This window comes from Sus scrofa, chromosome 1 (genome assembly GCF_054392235.1).
Source record: "Sus scrofa isolate SSC_HxYL_T2T_F1_AM1 chromosome 1, Sscrofa_HxYL_maternal_Yorkshire_Landrace_v2.0, whole genome shotgun sequence".
Taxonomy (NCBI): domain Eukaryota; kingdom Metazoa; phylum Chordata; class Mammalia; order Artiodactyla; family Suidae; genus Sus; species Sus scrofa.
This window is the reverse complement of record NC_139383.1, coordinates 116,180,772-116,206,649: the sequence shown is the minus strand read 5'-3', so window position 1 is coordinate 116,206,649 and position 25,878 is coordinate 116,180,772. Positions and strand designations below refer to the sequence as shown.

General features: G+C 42.2%; 1 protein-coding gene across 7 annotated transcripts in view; it reads left to right on the top strand.

Moving 5' to 3' along the window:
• Positions 1-14,405, top strand: part of FECH (ferrochelatase) — a 36,552-nt gene extending 22,147 nt beyond the window's left edge. For 6 of the 7 annotated variants that reach the window (XM_021065988.2, XM_084977704.1, XM_084977643.1 and 3 more), the window contains 6 exons: positions 2,059-2,165; positions 5,612-5,710; positions 9,086-9,193; positions 9,627-9,791; positions 12,592-12,651; positions 13,123-14,405. In XM_021065988.2, coding sequence (XP_020921647.1) covers positions 2,059-2,165; positions 5,612-5,710; positions 9,086-9,193; positions 9,627-9,791; positions 12,592-12,651; positions 13,123-13,257 — 674 coding nt within the window. In that variant the 3' untranslated portion in view covers positions 13,258-14,405. 7 annotated transcript variants of the gene reach the window in all.
• The last annotated feature ends 11,473 nt before the right edge of the window (positions 14,406-25,878 follow it).

Sequence of the window (25,878 nt, the reverse complement as noted above, 5' to 3'; positions counted from 1 at the left end):
TTCTTTTGGAAATGTGCCTCTCCCACTTTAAAATATCTGATAATGTGTTATTGAAGAATAAAAACAGATTTTATAAATTTCTAAGTTATAGCTTTGCCCAGCTTTAAAAAAATATACCTCAACATGTAAATGTCTGCTCTCAGGATCAAACTTCTTAATCAAAATTAAGAAGATGGTTATTTATATGACAAAGGATTGACTAGGGTATCCTTTCATAGCTGACTCTACTGATGTGTTTAAAACACCAATGTCTGTGCAGTTTTTCTCTAGTACATCTGGTTGGAGGGCAGGTACATTTTCACTTCAGAGACGTGAAAGCCTTTGGGAGGCAAGCTCATTCTTTGAGGCCTCTAGAGTGTCACTTATCTGTTGTTTACTTAGACACATTGTGGCAGAGACAGTATACTCTATGTATCAATCACTTTTTTTTTTTTTTTTTTTTTTTTTTTTTGCTTTTTAGGGCTACACCTGCAGCATGTGGAAGTTCCCAGGCTAGGGGTTGAATCACAGCTGCAGTTGCCAGCCTACACCACAGCCACAGCAACACCACATCTGAGCCTTGTCTGCAACCTACGCTACAGCTTATGGCAACGCCAGATCCTTAAGCCATTGAGTGAAGCCAGAGATCCAACCCACATCCTCATGGATACCAGTTGGGTTACTGCTGAGTAGGATGGGAACTCCCACTTTTTTTTAAAAAATCAGGCAGTTTTTTAGTTATATTTTCCCCTTAATTGCCACTTACAGTAGTTTGTTGAATATTTCTGAGTGATCCAGGAGACCTGCTGTGGCTTCCTGAAGTTCATTTGTATATCTGAAAATGATATTTGCCTGTAAAATAAGGTTTGCAAAGTGACGGTGGTGGCAACTCCTTTGCAATTTCTGGAGAGATGAATTTTGAACCTGGAATGGACTCAATTTGGATTTATCTGATTCATTGTATTCTACTCAGCAAGACGGAACTCAATTTAGTTTTTTGAAAATTGAGTCTTAGCCTGAGAGTACATTTGATTTAAATATGGCTTTGTCCTGGTTAGCATTTTAAGTTGGAGACCTAGCTGATTAATGGTGCTCATATTAGAGAAAGCAGTGTTGTTGGGAAGCATGGCAGTGTTTTGGAGCATCTGCTCTCTGCGAAGACTGAAGAAAGGGCCCCGTGTTAGGGTTAGAGTCATAGGGTTAAGATTTGGCTCTGGTGCCAGCTCCTTTAGGCTGGCGAGGTGGGAGAGGGATGCACTAGGTTGACACCATCTGCTTTCCTTTAATCTTTAAATTTTCATGATTTCCATCGCTTGCTTAGAAATACAATACAGTTTTGTTAGATCACCTGCAAGGATTTGGTATCCATTTAACTTATTCCAGGGAATGATGATAATTTTATAAAGCAGGTAAAAATAGAGAATGCTCATAGAAACCTTGCTAAGTTGCTCTTCCTATCAACAAGCCATTAAAAATGATGGTTATAAAGCTTTTATTGTAATGTGGAAAATATTCATCTCACAACATTAATAAAAATGATGCCCTAAATACTCAGGATGCACAATTGCGCATATACCAAAATTACAACTGTGTAAAACAAAACAGTTGTAAAGAAAAATAATTGGAAAGCGCTACATTAGGATGAAACAATGACTGTATTAGTATCCTGGGGTCCTGGCTAATGTCTTTTTTCCTTTCTTTCCCACTCCCTTCATTTTCTGTAAATGGGGTTGATTACCTTCCTAATGGGAAGCAAAATTTAGCATGCTTTCAGTTGTAAGAATTGGTCCTTGCAAATAACCACTGCTTCTATTTCATAACTGCTGCCATTGTGCTTCTCTAGAGAAGTGGCCTTGATAATCCTTGAAGGCCGTTGGAATTGATTGCTTTTTTAGTGATCTTCATTTGCAAGGTAGTTAAATCTATATGCCTTTTCGGGTATTGAAATGATTGTAATTAAACTGATTCAGTATAGAAGCAGTTACCTACTTTGAACTTGTAATTACTGCCTTTACTAGTCAGTTTTTTATTTTCACCGTAATCCTCATGCATGTACTAAGTGGTCCTTGTATATTTCAGGCAGCAGCTTGAATGCCATTTACAGATACTATAATGAAGTGGGAAAGAAGCCCACAATGAAGTGGAGCACGATTGACAGGTGGCCCACACACCCCCTCCTCATTCAGGTAAGTCAGCTACTGCCTGCTGTCCCTGTCACCCCGGCTTCTGCAGTGGGTCAGGGTCTTAGCCCTGCCTGGTTAGCGGGCATGTTTCTGAGCTTTACTGTTCTCTTACTTACATTGTGTGCTGGGGATTAAAAAAAGATATTAGTCTTGATTTAATATGACAAGAGACAATAATTTAAAGATTAAAGGTTAAACTCTTTTCTTTGGATTAATAGCATTAGTTACAGACCATAGCAGAATTATGTTTTGAGCTTTGGGTTTCACAATGACCCAAAGAACTGTTAAAGATTATGCAAGGGAAAAAAAATTATGCAAGGTGTTTCATCTAATCTCTGTTCATAGATTGAATAACTGAAAAATAGATCCTCTGTTTTCTAAATCCTTTAAAATATCAAAAGGTAATAAAACTACATGTTCTCAGACATAGAATAAATTTAACATTTCAATTGAGAAAAATTTCATATATTAAAAGAAATTTCCAGAGTTCCCACTGTGGTGCAGTGGGCTAACAAGGTGACTGCAGTGGCTTGGGACTCTGCTTGGGTGCATGTTCCATCCCCCGGTACAGTGGGTTAAAGGATCACACCTTGCCCACAGCTGTGGCTTGGATTCGATCTCTAGCCTGGGAGCTTCCACATACTGTGGGTGTGGCCATTAAAAAAATCCAAATTTCCACTACATAGTTTATATTTACAATATTTATAGTAATAGATGCTTGATTTTATGAGAATCCATTAAAACTACAATTCTAAAGCTTTAAATTGGTGGTGTTATATATTTTTTTACCCTTTGAATATGGGAGTGCTATTTCTTATTGTCCTCAATCATACAACTATTATTTGATTCTGTTTGTGGAAGTTTCTCCCTTTGAGTTAGTTTAGGTAAGGGAAATAATCAGTGATTTAGATCGCATCCAGTTTATAATCCATTACTTGGGCATTCTCTGTCAAATTTTGAAGCCTGGAGCACTTAAAATAAATAACCACTAAGTGGCGCTAGACATCGTTAAAAGCTGGGCAGCTTGCCCCTGAGTAGACCGTGTTTTTCCTTAGGCACGTAGGTGTTGTCTAGGGTTAACGCTTCGGTTGAAATCCAGTTTTAAGTAAAAAGTGAGACGTGAAAGGAAGGAGCACCCCTCAGGGCTGGGTGTAGCTTTAGCGGGTTTCCCCCACTGGTCTGCTCCTTGCTGGGTCCAGGCCTAGCCTGGCCTGCCTGCTCTGCTCTGGGGGCCTGCGATTGGAAAGGAGGTCAGCACTGACATGTGGCAGCAGAGAACGGAGGGATCTGCACAGCATCTGCCTGCCCTGATCGAGTGAGTAATTAGATTTGCATTAAAATTCAGCCCTTTGAAAGGGGGGGAAGCAGAAAGATGGAAAGGTCTCTTAACTGAGGAAGTCTCCCTTCATAAAATGAAAGGGAATTTTAGAGGCATTTATCTGCCCTCCTGGATGTGTGATTGAAGGCTCTGAGAGCCGCCTGCCTCTTTCATTCTGCAGAGGGACTGCGCACAGAAAAGACCGCAGATGGATTTTAGATGGTTCAAGGAGCACTTCTGCTCACCCACGGCTCCTCGGTTTTGACGTTGGCTTAGAGTCTGTTGTAAGCCGTGACAAATTGTGTTTCTTCTTATAGTTTTGCAAGATGAGAAAAGGAAAAAATACTACTGAAATTTGGGGACAACAAAAATTTCTAGTTAGATTTTATTAATATTATGTAGATTACATGAAAAGAAGATTTGATGTCTAGCAGAAATGGAAAAAAACCCAAAGTAAATTCAAACTGTAGTTAAAAACTAAAACTAAAAGGCACGATTTTAATCTACATTTCTACTTATCATCGGTAGCAATTACTCAAAACAGTCCTTTTACTGCTGTTATCTAGCTGTTGGACTATTTGGAGTAAATGCATGTTCTAGGCTCCTATGTAAACTTTGTAGTGGCCTCCTTATCTAAGCTTTTGTCTCCAGATAATCTTTTCTGAGCATCCTTAGTCTCCAAACACTGCAGAGACCACCAGAAAATGTTTTTGTTTGTATTTAGTCCAGTCATATTGACTGTATAGGTAAATTATACATTTTTAAAAGGGAGCTAACTCTCTAGGCACTGTCTCATGCCTTAAAGTGTTAATTTATCAAATTTTGAAGGTTCTGGAAAGGTAAATAATATCTCAATATTCAATAGGGAATAATTTGCTCATCCTATAATATCAACCACTGAATATATCAAAATACCAACAAATACAAATTTACATGGTTCTGGTAAATTTGTCTCTTATAATGTTTTTAAAACCTTTTTACTTGGAAATAATTTTAAGCATGCAGAAAAGTTGTAAGACTAAGAATAGTATATAAAGAACTCTTGTCTCTTTATTTAGATCCACATATTATTAACATTTATCCCAGTTGCTTTATCATCTGCATGCTCTCTGTAAGGGTATGCATGTGTATGTGTGTCTATGTATACATAATTTTTTCCTGAACTTTTTGAGAGATATATATACTCACACACACACATACACACATAAAACCACCCTTTACACCTAAACAGTAGGGGTATTCTTTTCCATAATGATGATACAATATTCAACTTCAGCACATCTAACATTCATATTCCAGTTTTGTCCATTGACCCATTAATGTCCTCTGTAGCATTTGCTTTATAACTTAAATGACAGAATGATTAAAGAGTGAGATGAAAGAAAGCCTCTTCAGATCTGGTATTTCAGCACCTATTGATGCGACTTGGAAAGTGCCAACTAGACAAAGGGAATTAACTGAGGAGCCAGGACCTGCGTTCTAGCCCAGGTGCTACAGATGTGACTGAAGGGCCCCCCAGTTGGCCTCCTCCTCCTCCCCCTCCCCCCCACCCCCGGAATTGAATGAGAATTGTACAACCTCTCATCTGTTGTTATGAAGGTTGTTAGGAAGTCCAACTCACTGAAGAAAAGAAAAGGTTGTAAAAATAGAATGGTATTTTCTTATTCTCCTATTTCTGTCTAATGTATTTTAATGCGAGACGCCTGAAAGCCAAACTAAGGGAGATTTAGAAAGACCCTGTAAGCTGTTTTCCTGCTAACGGAGCAAGTGAGAGGCCTTAAAACAACTTCTCCTTCCCATCTGTGTTTCCTTTCCATCTGGAAGTGTGCCCTGTGCCTCCCGAGGGGCAGCAGATCCAGAGCGTTCATTTTCAGTGAGCCATTAGCGAGCTTTAGAAGTTTCCCATCAAATTCCCTAGGCCCCTGAAACTGTTATGAGCCATTTTGATGATGAACCAAAGCAAGAGAGACTGTATAGTTTGCAGTTTTTTTTTGTTTTTTTTTTTTTTTTTACAGAGACAGTTCTGGTGTTTGAAAGCCTCTCTTGAGATTTTTGGTGTTGCTCTCATTTCTAAACTATTTTCTCTTCCTTCCCACTTCCTCTTTATCGCCCTTTCTTGGTGTTTCTGCAGTGCTTCACAGACCACATTCTCAAAGAACTGGAACATTTTCCACCGGAGAAGAGACGCGAGGTGGTCATCCTCTTTTCCGCACACTCACTGCCAATGTCTGTAAGTAAGAACATTTTGTTGGATGACCCAGTGGTAGAGGATTTTGAAATGTGCAACATGGACCCAGCTTCCATTCAGCCTAAGCCTAGTGCAAGGAGGAATTCTTAATTTCTCAAACTGAACTTGGTGCTAATTTAACTAGACTCATTTCTTGAAACCTAATAACAATTCAGACGATAATATTGTGTATAGACGTTGTCTTAATAAATCCCTTTAAAATGATAACCTGAAGATATGTTCCTATATGAGAATTTTAATAAGTGGGCCAGTTAAAAGAAGACTGCTTTTGCCTCTCCTGTTGGAGGAGCTTCGCCTCATGTTTCAGGGTGTTGGAATGTGCACCTCCATATTCAGACTCTCAGCCCCATTCCTTTGTCCTGAAGACTTGACAGGGGCTGTCTGAATATCAGCAAGTGATTAGTTTTTAATTTGCCAAGATTTGGGACCACATTTTGGCAGGCGAATATAGAGTGTATCCAGTTATGATCGGCTTGCTCCATAGTTTCTCACATTACACTGGGTAGTCATTAAAATATGGCCTCTGGGAGTTCCTGGTGGCTCAGCAGGTTAAGGATCTGGCATTGTCACGACTGTGGCTCTGGTTACAGCTGTGGTGTGGCTTTGGCCCAGAAACTTCCATGTCCTCTGGGTGTGGCCATTAAAACAAAAACAAAAATAAAAACTGCATCTGTGCCATAGCTGGTGCAATTTTGGAGACAAGGATGATGGAGCTGGTGCGCCATATGATACAAAGAAGTGCTTGGGATAAGCGGCCAGTTTCATCCGCTCAGAACTGTCATTGTATCCTAAAAACATTGCCTTCAAAGCTGGAGAGGTGGAGAATTACATTTTCTTAGGGGTTCTTAAGATTTTGATTCCAAGGTTGATAGAGTAAACCCAAATTTTGGGGCCCGCTCTTCTGCTTGGTCTGTGCTGCCACCTGGTGGTCGTCAGGGGCGAGCCCCTTGCAGCTTTTCCTTTCCATCTCACCTAAGCCACAGCTGATTCAGCGGCAGGTAGCTCTGGAGAGAAATTTCTCTCTTCTGAAAGCCTGCCTCTCTTGTATTTTAACAGGTCCATATTCTCTTTTCTGGGACCACGCCAGTCCTCTTCACAGGTCCATCCTCTTGCTCCGCCCTCATCCTTTTTCTAACCATCCTGTGTGTGATGAGGCTGAGGCTCAAGTGCCGGAAAGGAAGCTCTTGAGCGGGAAAGGAGGAAACATTTTTGTATGTGAACGATTCCGCATGCTGCTTTCTCTTCTCCTGTCCCCTCGGGGACCAAGCACGCTGCTCTTAGGGGTTTTCTGCTGCCCAGGGTCCTGGTGGTACTGAGGAACACCAGGAAGTCGGGAGGATAAGGACGGGGTAGGGAACATAGTGCGATTTTTGAGCAAGAAAACTTCTTGAGTGCTCTTTTCCCCTGCATTTGCTTCTAATGACTTTTCCCCTTTAATGACTTCTTTTAAAAAATGTTATTTTAGGAGTTCCTGTCGTGGCACAGTGGTTAACGAATCCGACTAGGAACTGTGAGGTTGTGGGTTTGATCCCTGGCCTTGCTAAGTGGGTTGAGGATCCGGCGTTGCCGTGAGCTGTGGTGTAGGTTGCAGACATGGCTCGGATCCCACGTTGCTGTGGCTCTGGCGTAGGCTGACAGCTACAGCTCCAATTCGACCCCTAGCCTGGGAACCTCCGTATGCCGCAGGAGCAGCCCAAAGAAATAGCAAAAAAAAAAAGACATAAAATCACTTTAGACTTACAGAAAATTTGCAAAAATAATACAGAGTTCCCTTAGCTTCTCCTAATGTTGATATCTCACATGACCAGAGTCCAGTGATTGAAACCCAGAGCCGGACAGTGGGGCAATGCTTTTGCCCAAAGATGTCGCCTGGAGTTCACCGCTTATCCTTCCGTGGCCCCTTTTATGCTCTGGATCCAATCCAGGATCTTCTGTGGCACTTGTCACATCTCCTCAGGTTCATCCACTCTGTGACAGTTCCTCATACCTTCTTTATCTTTTGTGACCTTGACATTTCTGAAGAGTGATTTTGTAGAATGTTAGTTATTTTGTAGCACATGCCTCCATTTGGAATTTTCTCATGATTAGACTGAGGTTGTGTATCATGGAGGAAGAATACCCCCCTGGGATGCTCAGTGTGTCATATCGGGGCCACGTGGTGGCAGCAGGTCCTACTACTCATGATGTGAGCCCTGATCTTTAGTCTAAGGTGGTGGCTGCCAGATTTATCCATTATAAAGCTACTGTTTTTCTCTTTGTAAGTAAAAATATCTTAGGTGAGCTACTTTGGGACTGTGCAACTATCTTGTTCCTCAAACTCTTGCCCATGAATTTTAGCCTCCATCTGCGGATATCTCTGTGTTGCTCTAATTGTGACTTTATAGTCCCCTCATCCCTTCCATATTTCTGTTCCTAATAGCTTAACTAACTTGTAGTAATTTCATAGCATAGCTCATCATTTCATTTCAACAATGCTTATTGGACACCTATATTCCAAGCACTGTTCTATCCTTTCTCACAAAATATGGGAGTGAACAAAATAGACAAAAATCTTTGCCTCCACAGAATGTAGGGCTGGAGGGACTGATAATTAACATAATCCATAAGAAAATGGCATCAGATATTAGGAGGTAGTAAGTATTATGGGAAGAAATAAAGCAGGATAAGGGGGTTAGGGAGTTAGTACACTACTAAATATTAAAGCAGTAAAAGTAGAATATCTGTTGAACACTTTCAAAGGGAGTAAGCTGTCCTGACTATGAATAGCATCTCTCATATACCAGCTGTGTAAAAAGCATGGTGTGCAGTCCACTGAGTCTGCAAAGAAAGAACTAGGAGGCACAGATCATACTCTCAAGGAGCCTGGACCCACGTGCTGCTCTCTCTTATCCCATGAGTATTTACCCTTCTGACTCAGTGGTCCCCATAGACTCAGGAGTTGTATACACAGCCTGTACAACACTCTTTCAAATCCATTTCTAAAGTCAGCCCCTCAGGGGACTACCAAGAGTGAAGTCTCATCCCGTGTTGCCTCTTCCTTCCCAGCTTTTCTGTGTCATTTGCCCTGTTTCAGGTGGGGGATCAAAGAAACCCATCCTCCATTGACAGGCGTTGTCAATCTCCCATGAACAGCATGGAAGTAGAATTTGACATATTCCTAAGTACCTTAGAGATGATTGAGTACAGTGTTGTCCTTTGGGCATGAACTTGATCCAGGGAAGTTCTGCATTGAACTCCAATGGCGTGGTCATTAGTGCAGAAGACAAGGGGTCAGCTCCAGTTCAGGGCTCATGCCATCTCACCACACAGCCCAAGGCCTTCAGTCTTGGTGACTGGACACCCATGTCTCTGCTACAGGTGGTCAACAGAGGGGACCCCTATCCTCAGGAGGTGGGTGCCACTGTCCAGAGAGTCATGGATAAGCTGGGTTACTCCAACCCTTACCGACTGGTTTGGCAGTCCAAGGTAGGTGGCTTTCTCATGCCTGTCAGCAGTCAGCAATGTTGAGGATGTCAATTTTAGGACTGAGTTATAAGACAATGAGATTTGGCCCTTTCATGTAGCCAGAATGTTTTGTGACCTGACTGCTCGCATGAGCACAAAGAACTCTGCAAGCAGATAAGATGGAAGGGAAATCAAGTGACTAGTTGAATTCCATTGATTCCGTTGAAACAATAGGTTATTTTTAGTTGTAGTCACAGAAATTGTTTTTAGGTTTTTCCACCTTGTAGGAGGATTCCAGCTTCATACTGGAAATATCAAAACCCATTAGAGCAAGTGTAAAACATTGCCCTTGCTCTTACAGGGAGGGGTGTGCGTGCCCGGGGCGGTGGGCTGTGCTGTGCCATAGGCACAGGGAGATGGGGTCTCTGTCTGCATGCATCCTGCTTTCTCATAGGTTGGTCCGATGCCCTGGCTGGGTCCTCAGACAAGAGAGGCCATCAAAGGGCTCTGTGAGAGGGGGAGGAAGAATATCCTCTTGGTTCCGATCGCGTTTACCAGTGACCACATTGAAACGCTGTATGAGCTGGACATCGAGTACTCTCAAGTTCTAGGCAGTGAGGTGAGTGTAGTCATTAATCCCATTGTGATTTGTCTGAAAAGGAAACTCGCTCCATAATGATCTGATTGTGTCATTCAAAAATATTGTGTGGAATATATGTTTGCATATACTGTGGCCTCACTATTCTGAATAATACTTCATCTGAGTAATGATCTGAACACATCAGCTTAATTCAGTGTTAGTGGGAAAGCACTTTGGTGCCTCTGTGAAACCAGGGGGCTCAGGGATCACTGCAGCCAGCATTGTTTTGTTTAGTTTGAGCTACTGTACTCCTTGAAAGTGTTAAAAACTGCAAGGAAAAATAATTGTCCTTCTCACCAGTTTGGAAGAAGAGAATTTTATTGTTCTAGAACTCTTTTTTTCACCAAATGGTGCCCATCACTCAGGCGGTTACATTGCTTCTGGTTGGGTTTTGAGGCACATAGGAGCCATTGCCATTTAAGAGGAGCGCATGAGATGAACACGGGAGCTGTGTGTGTTGTCATTTTCTCCATCTCTTTCATGGCCTCTCTTAATTAGTGGTTTGCTACTGTGTTGTGATCAATCTGATTATTGAAATAGCAAATACCATCCCGAGAGTCTTATAATGTTAAGATGGATGTAATTGTCACTCAGAGTGGAGAAAAACTATTGTTGACCCATCTTATGGCTTCTGAGGGCTAGCCTGAAACCTGAGTCCACTTCATAGCTTGGTTTCCATGGGAACTGTGGAAGCCTTGGGTGCCAGGAGCCCTTCTCACTCATCTTTGACCAGAACTCCTGGTCCTGGTCATCTGATTTGTGATGGATGGGGGCCTGGCCTCGAAGACACCTCACCCTCTCCAGAACCTGGTGGAAGGGGCAGGGCAGGGGGGGAGCATGGGGAGGGGGAGAGCTTTAGCAGCACCAAACCCTACCTAGGTGTTTTGTATATAGTGCTAGTCATCAGTCACATTGATGAAGGTAGAAGGTACCTAAGTTACTTGTCAGTACTTCGGATAAGGAATTTATGGGCAAGTTGTAATGGCTAAAATGAGATTGTAGGGTTGTCTGTGGATTTCACTTAATAATACCTTCTGTATCCCAGCATGACCTTCTGTAATGGAGACCTTGCTAAAAAGACTGAAGTGCAAGTAGAGTTCATACCAGTGTATTTGGAAAACAAATTTTTATTTGTATTGCATGATAGTTGACATTCGTTCATATTACTAAACTGAGGTCATTCCATAGTAATCAAATGGATTATTAGTGACTAATACATTAGTCTCTATAGAGGTCAGAGAAAGCCTTCTAGCCACAATTAATTTCGTTATTTTGATGGGAGACTATACTGTGTTTAAAACTACTATCTCTAAAAGGTAGTTTGAGATTTTTTGCCCAAAATAGAAATTATCACTTTTTGATTATAAAATAATAATGAAATAATAAAGAGGAGTTCTGTTGTGGCTCAGTAGGTTAAGGATCTGGTGTTGTCACAGCTGTGGCTTGTGTTCAGTCCGTGACCCGGGAACTTCTGCATGCCACAGGTGCAGCCAAAAAATAATAATAAAGACCTCAATTCAGAAAAGTATGACATAGAAGAATTCACTCAGAATCTTACCCCTGTGAGATATGTTAGTATTCTGATAAAAATAAGACCCTCTTTCCCTCTGAGTGTGTGTATCTTAATGAAAATGGTATGCTTCTACCCATTTAGTAAAAACAGTATTTTATTCAAACTGTTTTATAATTTTTTCTAAAAATATATTATGGATCCAAATATAACTAGATCTATATAATTATTTGTGACAAACCTTTGATTGGTATACATTTAAGATGTTTCTAATTTTTTGCTTTCATAAACTGCTTTGTAATAAACGTCACTTACTTTTTTATTTTCCCAATTTTTGTCTTAGGAAAAATTCCTAGAAATGCAGTATAAATGTCGCTGCATGTTTTATTGGCTTGTCCTACAGGAATATATCCTTTAACTCTCCCATTGACAGTGTTGGAGAATACTGGCCAGCACTTGTGATTCTGCTGTTATTTCTACCTGAAGTTTTAGAATACCGTCTCCTTTTAGGTTGAGAACCATGTGTTTGCTGAATCTCACCATTTTCCCCTTTCCAGTCTTCTGACATTAGTGCTACTTAAAAGATAAAGCGACTGAAAAGCCTTCAGAGTTTCAGAGCGGGAAAGTGACCTGAGTAAATGATAATTTAGATATTTCTCACTTAGGGGCATAATTAGCTGGAATTAACTGGATATCTTTGGAGAGGGGGGCAGGGACGGTTGTGGAACAATTTTGTTTAATTTAGATTTTTCTATGTACGAATATATCTAGAAAACCAGCTCTGCATTGGATCCAATCTAGGTTCAGTATACATTAATTTACCTCTTTGGGCACTTGGAATCAAAACATGTATAAAAATTTGCGTAATTAAAGCAACATTCTGCTTAGGTAGATGCTGTAAAAGTATGCATCTGAAGGGTAGAATAAAAAAAGAATGGTAAGCAGATTTCAATTAGTTGAGTATTCTATCAGATACAACCTCAAAAATGGCTTGGAAACAAAGCACCATGGGAAGGTAATGGGATGGGGAAGAAATAGAAATTGAAGAGCAGTTTTATGATAAAGAGGTGAAAATCAACATCTATGCCCAGTCCCAGGGCCAGTTTTCATTTCTGAGAGCAGTCTGGGAATGCTTTGGTAGGAAGGCTTGAGTTGTGTGTGCATCTCTGTGCATGTCTATTTGTTTTTTGTAGCAGTCAGTTTCTTAAAAGAAAAAAAAAAAGGAAAAATAAGACGTGTGTTTTTCCTCCCTTTTCTCATTTGATTCAGTGTGGAGCTGAAAACATCAGAAGAGCAGAGTCTCTTAACGGAAACCCGCTGTTCTCCAAGGTATCTCTCGTGTTACAACCATTTTAGTAGAACATGTCGGAGAGCAGTCCTCTGAGAAACTCTTACAGAATATTGGTTTTCTCACATATTGGAACATTTCGAGTTCCAATTAATTACAAAAATAAAAGCGAAGTCCTTATCCTCTTGCTTTTTTTTTTTTTTTTTTCCTTGAGAGAGCCCCCGTTTTCTCATTTCTATACCTCTAACCGTGGCTGCTATAGAGTCTGCCTTTCAGAGACAAGGGTCAGTAGGTGGGGTAGGAAGGTTTCATTTCCTAAAACCTGATTTGAAACTTTTCTCTGAGCAGAGAATCCTTAGGGAAGGAAAAGATTGTAGAATTTGGTTCAGAGGGTTCCTAAGTCGAAGGAAAATACTCCCCATTGTAGTGCTTGTGTGGGCCGAGGGCGGGGCGGGTTTGGAACTGCGGGGTCCAGCTTCTAACCGGTCTCTGCTCCTCTGTCCGCCCCGCAGGCCTTGGCGGACCTGGTGCACTCTCACATCCAGTCCAATGAGCGGTGCTCCACGCAGCTGACTCTGAGCTGTCCCCTCTGCGTGAACCCCGTCTGCAGGGAGACCAAATCCTTCTTCACCAGCCAGCAGCTGTGACCCGCCAGAGCACCGCCGGGGTCAGATACGTCCCCGGTGGAGGAGGACGCGTTTAGCCATCAAGGGAGGAAGTTACATTAGTGTACGGCCTTTGCCGCAGTTGTCTGATTTCTTGAGGAGAGGACTCAGAAATCCTTATTGAGGGCTTTCTATTTTTATAGGCCAATACAATATGCATTTATACTCCCACGTTCTGGGTAAAGTTATTTGTTTGCGGTGTCCATGAGGCTATTTTTAAAAGGAGTTTGAAAAAATTTATTTTATGAGGCACGCATGTATTTTCATGTTTTGGTTTTATTACGCCCAAAACACCCTGCAGGGATATGGAGAGCCCCCACCTCTGTGGCTGTCAGTGTGAATGAGATCTATTTACAGTCTCACACGTATTTTTTTGAAGTGAACATAGTTGGGTAAATGAACTATAATTTGAAAAAAGAAAGGATACCTAATCTTTCCCTCAGCCTGTGGTTACAGATTGCTGGTCAGGTGATGTGGTTCCTAAGGTGGCTGCTTTGCCAGTGATGTCACTGTTCATTTTGGTCCTTTCGTGTGAACCTCAGTTTCCTTACCATCAGATGGAATCAAGTGTAGATTCCAAAAGCGCTCTGAGATTCCACAGACCCTCAGGGCGGATTACTCGGCAACCTGCGTTTGTCACCGGCTGGCCTCCCCGCTTAGTGGGACTGGGCGGTGCCACAGGAGGGGTCTTCCCCTCCCCATCTTCCCGCCTGCAAGGATGACGAAGCTGAAAACGCTGACAAAGGGCTTCGTGTTCAAAGCCCGTTTGTCCCAGGACTTTAAGGACCTTGAGCATCTTCTTTGTCTTGGTTGAATATCCCCTTCTGCGTATTCGTTTGAAGAATTATTTTTTAAAGTCAACTCTGTTTTGTAACGTCAAATTATTTCTTAATTTTAATTTTTATTATAAAATTTATATAACCATGCTATAGGAAATTTGGAAATAAAGGAAAATAACCACTCTAATGCAACAACTATTAATCATATTATTGTATTTCATATCCGTCTTTTCCTGTAGATGTGTTAAATGCCATTGTAACTTTGTGAGTGAAAAGTTGTTCTAAGAATGTAGAAATCATATAAGATCAGACTTGCATCTTCTACACCTGGATTAAATGGAGTTAAAAATCTCTGATGGATCCATAATGAATTTATAATGATTACTTTCTCTTTCCTTTAAGCCTTACAACTTTGTTCTTCAGAGTGTTTCTCTGATTTTTTTTTAAACCCAGTTCATATGAGTTCCTGTTGTGGCTAACTAGTATCTATGAGGATGTGGGTTCGATCCCTGGCCTTGCTCAGTGAGTTAAGGATCCGGCATCGCTGCCCAGGGCATATGTTGTTCTAAGAAGTGTTACCTCTGACTGTAATTAACCATAGATGGGTAAGTACCTGTGGTAGCATTCTGGAGGTTGAAATCAACAGTTGCTATTTTTAGAGCTAATGGTCTTTGAGAATTGTTATCTTACTTGTCAACTTTAAAATACAAACATTTGCCCTGGTAATAAGCAACGCACTGCTGGCAGTTTCTATAAGCTAGGGGTTACATACAGGCTTGGCTTTAAGTGATGAATCAACTTCTACAGCAGACTTGCAGGAGGTCTGACTGTGAGGCAGTTGAGCTTGCTAGGGTTGTTATAAAGCTCAGATCCCTGTATATTTAGCACAGAAGGAGGGAACTGCAGAATGTGCATTCTGGAACTACTTTTATTTTTATTTTTTGTCTTTGTGTCTTTTCCAGGGCTGCACCTGCGGCATATGGAGGTTCCCAGGCTAGGGGTCTGATCAGAGCTACAGCTGCCAGCCTACACCACAGCCACAGCAATGCAGGATCTGAGCCATGTCTGTGACCTACACCACAGCTCACGGCAACTCCAGATCCTTAACCAACTGAGCGAGGCCAGGGATTGAACCCGAAACATCATGGTTACTAGTCAGATTTGTTAACCACTGAGCCACGGCGGGAACTTGGAACTACCTTTTAAAATTAAAAGAAATTTATCCACTCAAAGAAAATTTGCTTTATATCAGGAGAAATGAAATTCATTGTTAAAATTTAAAAACCCATTATTTTATTTTGTATTTCTTTTTTTGACCAGGCCTGCAGCATGTAGAAGTTCTGGGGCCAGGGATCAAACCCATGCCCAGCAGTGACAATGCTGGATCCTGAACCCACTGAGCTACCAGGGAACTCCCTAAAAGCCCTTACGTGTACATCTGTGGCTTGTTGATGCTGATTGGTAAAAACCCATGACTTTTCTTGGCAGTACTGCAGAGTACACATCCTTGTGCAAGGAATCCCATAAATAGAATGTAACATTTCTCTAGGGTTCTGTCAAATTTTTCTTTATGGCTGAAATTATTGAGAAAATGATGGTTATGTAGGTATGACGAGAAAGTGAGTTTTCTGCATCAAGTGTCTCAAACTAAGTCTGTCAGAAGGTGCAATGTATTAACAGTTGTAAATTTACGTGATGTCATTTTACGCCTTCAGCTGATCTTAAAAATAGACTTTTCTTGGAGTTCCTATTGTGGCTCAGCAGGTTAAGAACCTGACATAGTGTCCATGAGGATGTGGGTTTGATCCCTGGCCTCACTCAGTGGGATAAGGGTCCGGTGTTGCCATGAGCTGTGGTGTAGGTCACAGACACGGCTCGGATTGGGCGTTGCTCTGGCTGTGGTGTAGACCAGCATCTGCAGCTCTGATTCGACCCCTAGCCTGGGATCTTCCATAAGCCGTTGGTGCTGCCTTAAAAGGAGAAGAAAAAAAAAATAGATTTTTCTTTCTTGATTTCTCTCAGGGGGCAAAATACAGTGATTGATTTGGTGGGTTGAGTCTGACTAGTCACTGCATTTTTTTTCCCCTCAGCTAATCTGATAAATTGGGTATTTAATTCGATAAGCCCCCCTCCCCCACTTAAGGTATGCAGGGGAGATCATTTGGTCCACCCAATACCATTGTATTTTTCCCACATAGGCTATTACACTATGAGGGTAAGTGTGCACCACTGATTTGGAGCAGCAATAAGACCTCTCTCCATCCCACAGTGGAGGAAACCCCATGGGTCTGTGGCCCTAGGAACTCTGCTGTGTTCACTCCTCCATTGTGGGGTTGAGGGCGGATGGGGTAAGGAGACAGCTTGTGTAGCTAGAGCTGGGGGGCAGAATTAAAAGCTGGTGGCCCTAAGAAAGAATTGACACCGGTGTGCACATGTGTTTGTCCTGGTGTAAGCCTGGAGCCCTTGACTGCATCCTTGGCTGCATCACTAAGCTCTTTACCCGAGCTGCAGAACCCTTTCTATCAGGATCCTGAAGATGGCCCAGGAACATGCTTCCCAACATTGGGTAGAAATGGGAAATTCATTGAGGTGTTACAAGCTGGAAAAAAAATTCTGAGTTGACCCTAAAACAAGTGTCCTTAGATAAGATCATTCAAGTTTCTTGGTCTTAATATGGGACTCCTCAGAGGAAGAAAACTATCATTTTTCATTATTTCTAAAATTTAAAAAATTAAAAACATTTCATCTAGATCATGTCCCAGACTTTGTGTATATCATTCCTAGCAGTTTTGTTCTAATTGCCTAATAATTAAGATTCCTTTGTAAGGAAGCCCCTTCAGTAACCTCTCCCAGTCCAGGCGGCTTTCTGTCACACTCAGATTCCTTTTTATAGAAGCTAGAACTAGCATCATAAGATTTCGGGGTACATACATTCAGTGGATTAAATCTGAATATCAGATTGCTCAAGAAACCTGAGTTCTGCTTAAATCATTGCTGGTTGAAATATTTAATCATATCATAATTATATTGAAGTTTTATGTGCTTACTTTCTAACATTCTTGATTAATTTAAACGGTGGCACCTGAAAACTTTCTTTTTTGTGTGTTGGATTTCTTCCACCTGGACAGCTGTTAGCTGACCTTTGCCTTAAAAGGCATGCTTCTTTTTGCAAGGCACTTATTTTGGAAAGTATAAAGTGGGCCGATCTGTACGGCACTGAGCTGAATAGTGGGTACTGGTGGGCACTCAAGAGAAATAAGCTGATTCTGTCCGTATTTGCTGAATGGCACTAATATGATGAGCAACAGCAGTGGGTGCCCTTTAGTGGAACCGCAGCTCCCAGTGTGAGAGGAGGCTGAGAAGGGCTGTGGGCCATGGGTGCCCTCCAGAGAACACATCTGTGATCAAGGCTCCCAGGAGAGGAAGAGAAGCTTTTGCTTTTGCTGCGGGAGTCTCATTAAGCCCTTCTACAGGGAAAAGGAAGTGGAAAACAAATGCAGCCGTGATAATCAGTTTCTTACAATATACTCCAATAGTACCGGCTTTGTTGTTTTTAGCTGAAATCATTAGCTTCCATTTTTAGCATAACAGCTACTGGCTAAATTAGTCTGCAGTAAGCCATTAGGAGGGATGTTGGAATTAAAAACATTTTTGGAAAAAAGCCCGGTTGGAACTTTTATCAAAAGCCCTTGGGCAGGAATCGCTGGGTCCTGTTCCAGGCTATTTGACAGCTGTCACTCTGATGTCCAGGTGCCCTCTCAGTACATGCTCCTGAAATGAAGATACACAGGCTGGCTTTTCTTCTTCCCCTCTCCCCAGTGGGATGAAGCTTTACTTTCCTCTCATGTTAAGAAACAAGAGGTTTTTACCCCAAGAATTCATGAGGTATTCTCTATAATTTTAAACATTTTATTGAAGTATAGTTGATTTACACAGTGTTGTGTTAATTTTTGCCAAGGTAGTCTATATTTTTGCTTTTTCCTTATAAAAAAAATTGTAGGAGTTCCTATTGGGGCTCAGCTGGTTAAGTTCACGATATTGCCTCTGTGAGGGATACAGATTCAATTCCTGGCCTCTCTCAGTGGGTTGAGGATCCCATGTTGCCGTGAGCTGCAGTGGAGGTCACAGATATGGCTTGGATCTGGTGTTGCTGTGGCTGTGGCATAGGCTGGCCGGCAGCTGCAGCTCCAATTTGACCCCTAGCCTGGGAACTTCCATATGCTGCAGGTGCAGCCATTAAAAAGAAATTTATATTTGGGAGGGGATTAATTGCACAGGCATACAAGCAGGGATTTCCTGGCCAATTGTTAAAATTTCAGGTTGTTACACATAACAATCATTAAAAATGTTATACCTTGTGATTAAAATAAAAACAAAAGTAGTGCATATTCAAAAATCATTTCGCAATTATTTTACTGCATTTTATCTTATTTATTCTAGAGGTTATTTATATCCATGATGCCTGTGTGGTGAAAATACTATATAATGATGAGCTATTATACCCTGTTTTCCAGCTTTGTTCAGTAACATTGTTTTGGTAGCTTGAAATTGGCTATAGTAGGGCCATTTATACTGGAAATCAGCAAACACTAGCCTGACTATATTGTTGATTACCTTGATTAAGGAAGTGATGGGGAAAATGGTTAAAGTTGTCATGTCTGCAGCCATTCTACTGTGACTAGTGCGAAAGCTCAAGGAAATATCTTCCCATTATGTGGAAACTGTTGTCTGGTTTATCCCAGTGAAGTTTTGACATACATTGAGGTTATTTCACATTTGTATTACCCATTACTGTAAATAAAAACATCAGCATCCATGTCAGAACTACATAGGTTGACTACAGATACAAGAACTTGGTAAAAAAATCAACGAAAGCTTTCTTTGAGAATCAGTTGACTATGAGGAATTTACAGTATTGTGTATTTTATTATGACTTACAAGTTGTATATCTCTATCTTTTATGCTGGTAAAATTTACAATAAGCACACACACCTATACAGAGACTGTCTTTTCAGAGAGCTGGTTGGTGGCCATTTACCAAAACACTGTTGCCTAAAAGGGAACAACTTTCTGGGAGGATGGAGATGGTCTCTGTGGACGGCACACTCGTGTTGTTCTTAGAGAAAGAGAGGCAGTTTGCTCTGTAGGTCACTGTCTCTACAGTGGAGGCTACCCCACAGGGACTAGGTATTTTAATCTTTTTGTCTCCAACAAAATCCCATGGGCTCTTTACTAACAGGGGCCCTGAAACAGGAAAGTGTCTCTCTCTGGATCAGTAGCCGCTGGTGGGCTGGGTGGAGGAGGCTTTCCAGAGGCAAAGGCCTGGAGACTGGGGCTTTGTTCCACTCTGAGTCTCACTCAGCCCCAGGGAATTGTCTGGAGCTCGGACCTCGGGCTGTAGTGGATTCAGGGTGGGCAGTGGCTCTGAGGGCTGCCCTTGTTTCACGGGGGCCTTTCTGTGCATCCCTTCCCCCACCCCACGAGGACCATGTCAGTGGAGAGGACCAGGCAAGTGCTGGTTCTCTGAGCCCAAGGCTGCCCTTTCCCCACAGTGCCAGCGTCACACCCATAGGGCCTCTTGTTTCATGCATCCCATTTTCCTGAAGCAAAGTGATCTTTTCTCGGGGCTGGGCTTTCATTTGTGTCTCTTTCTTTCTTTTCTTTCTTCCTTTTTTTCTTTTTCAGGGCCGCACCCTCGGCATATGGAGGTTCCTGGGCAAGGGGTCGAATCAGAGCTGTTGCTTCTGGCCTGTGCCACAGCCACAGCAGCACCAGATCTGAGCCTCATCTGCAACCTACACTACAGCTCACAGCAATGCTGGATCCTTAACCCACTGAATGAGGCCAGGGATAGAACCTGCATCCTCACGGATACTAGTCAGATTCATTTCTGCTGATCCAGGACGGGAACTCCTCATTTGTGTTTCTTATGTTGAGTCTGTGACACAAAAGAAAAAAAGACTATCAAATGGTGAATTCCAACCTCTTCTATGCCTCAGAACTAGATCAAGATAGAATCAGTTGCTCTGGCAGTCACTTCACCCTCCTGCCTGTCTGGGATGCTCTCTTTTGCCAACCCAGTCCTGTGTTATCCTTTGCTGCAATCCCTCCATCCCCAGGAGGTGGGGACGTCTTCAGGGTTTTATGCCTGATCTGTTCTACCTCCCTACCCAAGCAAGTATCCAGCTGAGCCGTGGCAATGCTCCCTGACAGAGAAGGTCAGCCCAGCCCTGCCTTCGTGGGGACCAACTGTCCCTTTGGGAGCATGCTCAGATGTGTGATGGCAGCTGTGCAACACGAGGTAGCATTTGGAGGGAATGTGGCAGCTCGGCATAGCCACTTTGCAAAGAAATTTAAATGGATTCCCCCAGACTAAGGATGCGCCTCACCGAATGCTTCTGCCTGTTATCTCTGTCTGCATCAGCACCATCTGGACCAAATTATTTCCTGATCAAGTTTCACTCCCAAGTGCAGAAAGAGCAGAGTCCGTTCATGAAGTGCCAGTGGAGGTGGCCCGTGGACTGGGAGCTAGAGCAGAGGCCAGCAAGCCGTCACACTTGCGGGCCCCTCAGGGAGTCTCAGGGCCAAGGCCATGGAGCTGTCCCAGACATGGCATCTAAGTGGTGAGGAGGACGCTCTCCTTGTTTCCGCCATCATTTGGGACCATCACATTTAGAAATTTAAAAAGGACACGACACTAGAGGGCCTTTCTTTATAGGAAACAAATTTAAGTGGCTGCAAAGAGGGTGGAGAGTCAGCAAACTGGCAAGTTTGTAAATATTGAAATAGTTTTCAAAATAATGTCACATCATTTCAAAACAACATTTACATCTTGCAGTAGTCTCTGTAGGCATAATCTTGTTTAAAGCAAGTCTGGATAGTTGACCTTCATTTCAATATATGGATTTCTATCTCTGAGACTATCCAGTGATGTGCTAGAAACTGTATTAATAGTTTATTAACTGGCTCTCTGGGGGTGGGGGAGGCCCTGTATATTGCCCATTTCCATGGTGTAAATACTCCCCACCTCAGTCAATTCCCAAGCTACCTTTGTAATATCACTGATGGTCGAGTTGGGCAGAGATGCCAATAATTGGCTTTTGAGCCAGCATGAGCCAGTTCCATCACACTCCTGATTCTGTTCCTCGTCTTAGACTTTGCTTACCATGTATTCTGGAATGTTCCCCCACCATATACACCCTACCTATTCTGAGCAGACCAGAATTCTGGAGAATCCAAGCACTCATGGAGGAAAAAGCCAAACCAGGAATGAGGCAGGTTACTTTGAGAGCCTTCGGATGCAGCCGTGGATGGGGAGGGCTTGGGGCAGCAGGTCTGTGGACCACAGCCTGGGCAGCCCTTCTCCAGGGAGATCTGTGTGCTGCCTGCCAAGGGGCTTAGGGAGGCTCTGGCTTCTTTGTATCATTCTCTCTCATTTCTTTGTATGTTTGAAAATCCCCAGAATTTCTTGAATACCCGCTCTGCCCACCCAAAAAGGCTTCTGTGAGAGTCAGCTGAGACAATATGTGTAAAACCACGTGGTCAACTCGGAAGGGGTCTGTGTGTGTAGTGGGCTATTATTTAACTAACTTCTATGAATATTTGAACATACTAATTGAGTCATCATTTTAAAAGTTATTTCCTATTATAAGAAATTCAAAAGTAAGATAAATAAAATGAAGGGAACTTAAGAATCACCCATAATCTTTGATGAATCTCATCTCATGTATTTTATGCACATATATCACACACATTAAATTTGTAAAAGTGTAATGTTCCTGCTCTTCTATACTCTGTGTTGCTTATTGAATACTACCTCGTGGACCTATTTTATCTGTCATTACATATTCTTTTCTGGTGTAGTTTTAAATGGGTAAACACAATTATGATGTATGGCTATATTCTAATTTGTTTACCACCTCTTTATAATTGGAAATGTTTGTTTTTTGCTTATATTTGATAAACATCTTTATAGACCAAAATCTTTGGATATCCTCAATCATTGCCTTTGGAAAAATTCCTAGAATTTTCTGGATCAAAGGGTATTTTTGCAGATTTTTTTAAAGATTAAATGAGATCACATGGATAACGTATTTAGTAAGGTGCAATGTGTGTGTTGAAGGCCCAGTAAATGGTAGCTGTTATTGACTTGAGTTATTCACTTGGTTAGCAGGCAATTGCTGTCTCGTTCTTAGTGTGACTTTATTCTGGGAGATGGAATTTTACTGCCTTTTTTTTTTTTTTTTTTTTTTTCCCACAGAGAGAGTGTGATGGCAAAACGGATGTTATCCTCCAGGTTCAGAGCCCTGACAGAGCCTCCGGGAATCAGGGATCAATTCTCTGGTCCAGGCTTTTATGTTCTTTGCAGCTTTTACTCTTGGTCACTTGCCCTGAGAAGGTCACAGGCAGAGGGAGAAGAAACAGGCTATAAAGCTGTCAATCCTTATTCATCTGTAACTTGGCAGAGAGTTTGAATGTTCAGAGAAAGTTTTCAGGTTAAAACAACTTGGGGGATTATATGTGGATTTCACTTGCCCTTTATGGGTCTGCAGGTACCCACGCGGCTGCCCCCCTCCCCCGCCCCCGTCCCTGCATGGCTCTGAGCGGGCTCACACAGGGCAGAACCGTCCATCAAAGCCAGGCAGGCCTCCAGCTCAGGTAACCACAGCACTTACACAATTGTCCCTTTAAGAAAGGTCAGCAGGGAATGTGTTCCTTCCTGTTTCTATGTGTCTAAAGGTTTTCATGTCCACACTGACCCACTGTGGACCTGGGCCAAGGCCAAGTTGCCCATCAATATTTGAAAGTAGTGGTGTTATAAAATTTATGGAAGACGCACGAAAGACAATTCCCTGAAGTGACTGGCCCGCTGAGAGGGGATATTGGCTGAAAGGAGATTTCCCACTTTGAAACAGCACGAGATCAAGTGCCCAGCTGGGGAGACCCTTTATACGCATGGGCTCTGAGACTGGGGGAGAAGGAAATCTGACCTGGTTTCAGATCCCACCTACAACTGTTAATTTATTTGGTTATCTATTAACAGTCTCCTGGCAGCTTACTTTTATGTTTAAAATTAAGTGCTTGATTGATTATTTTCTAGAACAGTGATGGGATGTTGTTCTATACTTAAGCCAACCCATTAGTGGGCTCTCTCATTACTGATCTCTTTCATTCCTTTCTTGGTTCATTGTGTGTGTGTGTGTGTGTGTGTGTGTGTGCGCGCACACGCTTGTGTGTGCACTTGAAGGTTGGGAAGAGTTGGAGGATGGAAGAAAGGAGTCTTTGTTCTGAAAGTGGAGGAAAGCTGGGCTTGTACATATTCCTCAAGCTACTCACCCACAAGGATTTTCCACAGTCCGAGGAGAGGCTGGTTAATCCTCAGCATAATTCACAGGTAGATGTGGAGTCCCAGAAATATTTTTATTAGGATGATTTCATTTTATCAAGAATCTTAGCCTAAGTTTTTATTTTTATTTCTTTTCTTTTTTCTTTTCTTTTTTCTGGCTGTGCCTGAGGCATGCAGAAGTTCCAGGGCCAGGGATCAAACCCGTGCCACAGCGGTGACAATGCCAGATCCTTAACCTGCTGTGCCACCAGGGAACTCCAAACTTTTATTTTTAAAAAACTGTACTCTCCTTTTATCTGCTTTGGAGGCATCTTCAACTATTTCTCTCTTTTTAAGATTTGCTTCTGATGACTGGGAGTCTATTATTTTTTAAATGGGGTTTATTAAATATTAAATAAGTACTAAAAATATTTGTAAGGCAGACCCTCCTGACTCTTGTGCCCAGGCAGTCTTCTTGGTATTTTGGCTTCTTCCTGCTCCCTCAGCCCTGGGGGTGGCCAGGTGGGGCCTACAGTGGCCAGGCCTCCCAGGATGTTCATCTGTGGCTGCCTGAACAGTGCTGTTCCTGTTCCTTGAAGCAGCACATGCAAAGCAGTATCTGGCCTGCACTCTACCTGAGAAAGTTAGGAAATGCTGGAAAATAAAGTGTTGATTCCAATACACATCTGTATCCACAGTACCTAGTGGGAGAAGTAAACTTTGCTGTTACTTTTCTAGGGTGCCCTCAATTGGGTAGATGTTCCTTCTGATTTATAGGTAAGAATAGGTCCAGGTAAGGATGATTCAAACCATCAGCCCTTCCTGCTGGTTTGTCTGTTGCAGACCCATCTTAAAAGGAAATCCAGAGCCCTTCAGCTCATAACCCGAGTGTTCATCCTGACTAAACAAGCAATCTGTGCCATGGACCATACTTTCTTTGTTTTTGGCTGTGCCCATGGCATGTGGAAGTTCCCAGGCTAGGGATTGAACCCACGCCAAAGCAGTGACAACACCAAGTCTTTAAAGTCTATGCCACAAGGGAACTTTTGGACCATACTTTTTAAAAAAAATTATTTACTATTATTATTATTATTTTTAATAGGCAAGAAATAGATTTATTAGGATAGGAGGCTTGTGAGAGATGCAAGTGGGCAGGCACAGAAGCTCCGCCCTGAGGATCCAGTGGGCTAGTTTTATCATCCAAGGGGCGTGGGGGTTGGAAAAACCCTCCTCTTCCTTTCTGGGAGTAGTAGCTCCTCCTTAGTATCCACTAAGGTGTGTATTCAAATCAGCAGAAGGGCAGTCCTCAAACCCTTGTCCCCTTGCTCTTGGTCTGAATCTGAATGCAGGCCTCATACCATCCCCCACCCAACGACCTGAGGCAATTCTCGAACCTCCACTAGTCAGGCCAGCCTGCCTCATGATGATGGCTTTCTTGCGCAATTTATTAATTTACAGTGATCTCCCAATGTCCCCTAAGTTTCCCTCTTTAAATATGGTCCTTATTGAGGCTTGGCTAGGGAAGGAGTAAAACACCTGGCTAACTGTCCCTTTGCTGTTGGGAGGGCTGTAAGCCCTGGTTAACATAATTTCCCAGCCACCTTAAGAGATGAAACAGCATGTGATGAGTCTCTAAAAGAAAGACAATAAACAGCAAAAGAGTCAATAAGAGAGGTTACAATCATGATCTTGGGGGCCGAAATCATTCTTAGCAGAATTTCCCCTTCCATATCAGTGCCCCATATGTAGTCTCCATATCGCATCTAAGGCTGTCTTTTGAACAAAACCTTAAGATCTTCAACAGGTTCACAACAACAGATGGGTTCGTTTTGTTTAATAGAATTATACGTTTAATCCTTGAGATGTGGATCCAAGAAGGATGCCCCTCTATGTTCACTGCAGTGGGAGTTGCTAATATCACTTTGTAAGGACCCTTCCACCTTGCTTCTAATTGATCATCTGGAGACCCTTCTTTCCAGCTTTGATTAAGACCCAATCTCCGGGATCGATGCTGACAGTATTTTGCTGGGTCTCTTTACTGTCTGGCAGTATTCTGTTCCCATAGTCTATTAGAGCCAGTTGTACTTGCCCTAAATTTATGGCATAATATCTAAGCACGTTTGTTTCTTCATCTAACACAAAGTCATTTGTTAAGAAGGGTCTTCTATACATTAGTTCATAGGGACTGAGTCTTAGTTTTTCTTTGGGGGCTGCCCTTATTCTCATTAGAACAATTGGTAGTATTTGGACCTAGTTTTCCCGAGTTTCTTGACACAATTTTGCTGTATTTTATTTTAAAGTATCATTCATTTTTTTCCATTTTCCTTGAGGATTGGGGTCCCCATGCTAAATGAAGGGAATACTTTATCACCAAGGTTTTAGCTACTTGTTGGGTAATCTTAAAGGTATAGATTGAGGTAATCCGAAATGTGGGATTATCTCCTTAAGCAAGTTCTTTGTTACCTCCAAGTCCTGTCCCGTCCATGTGGGAAAAGCCTC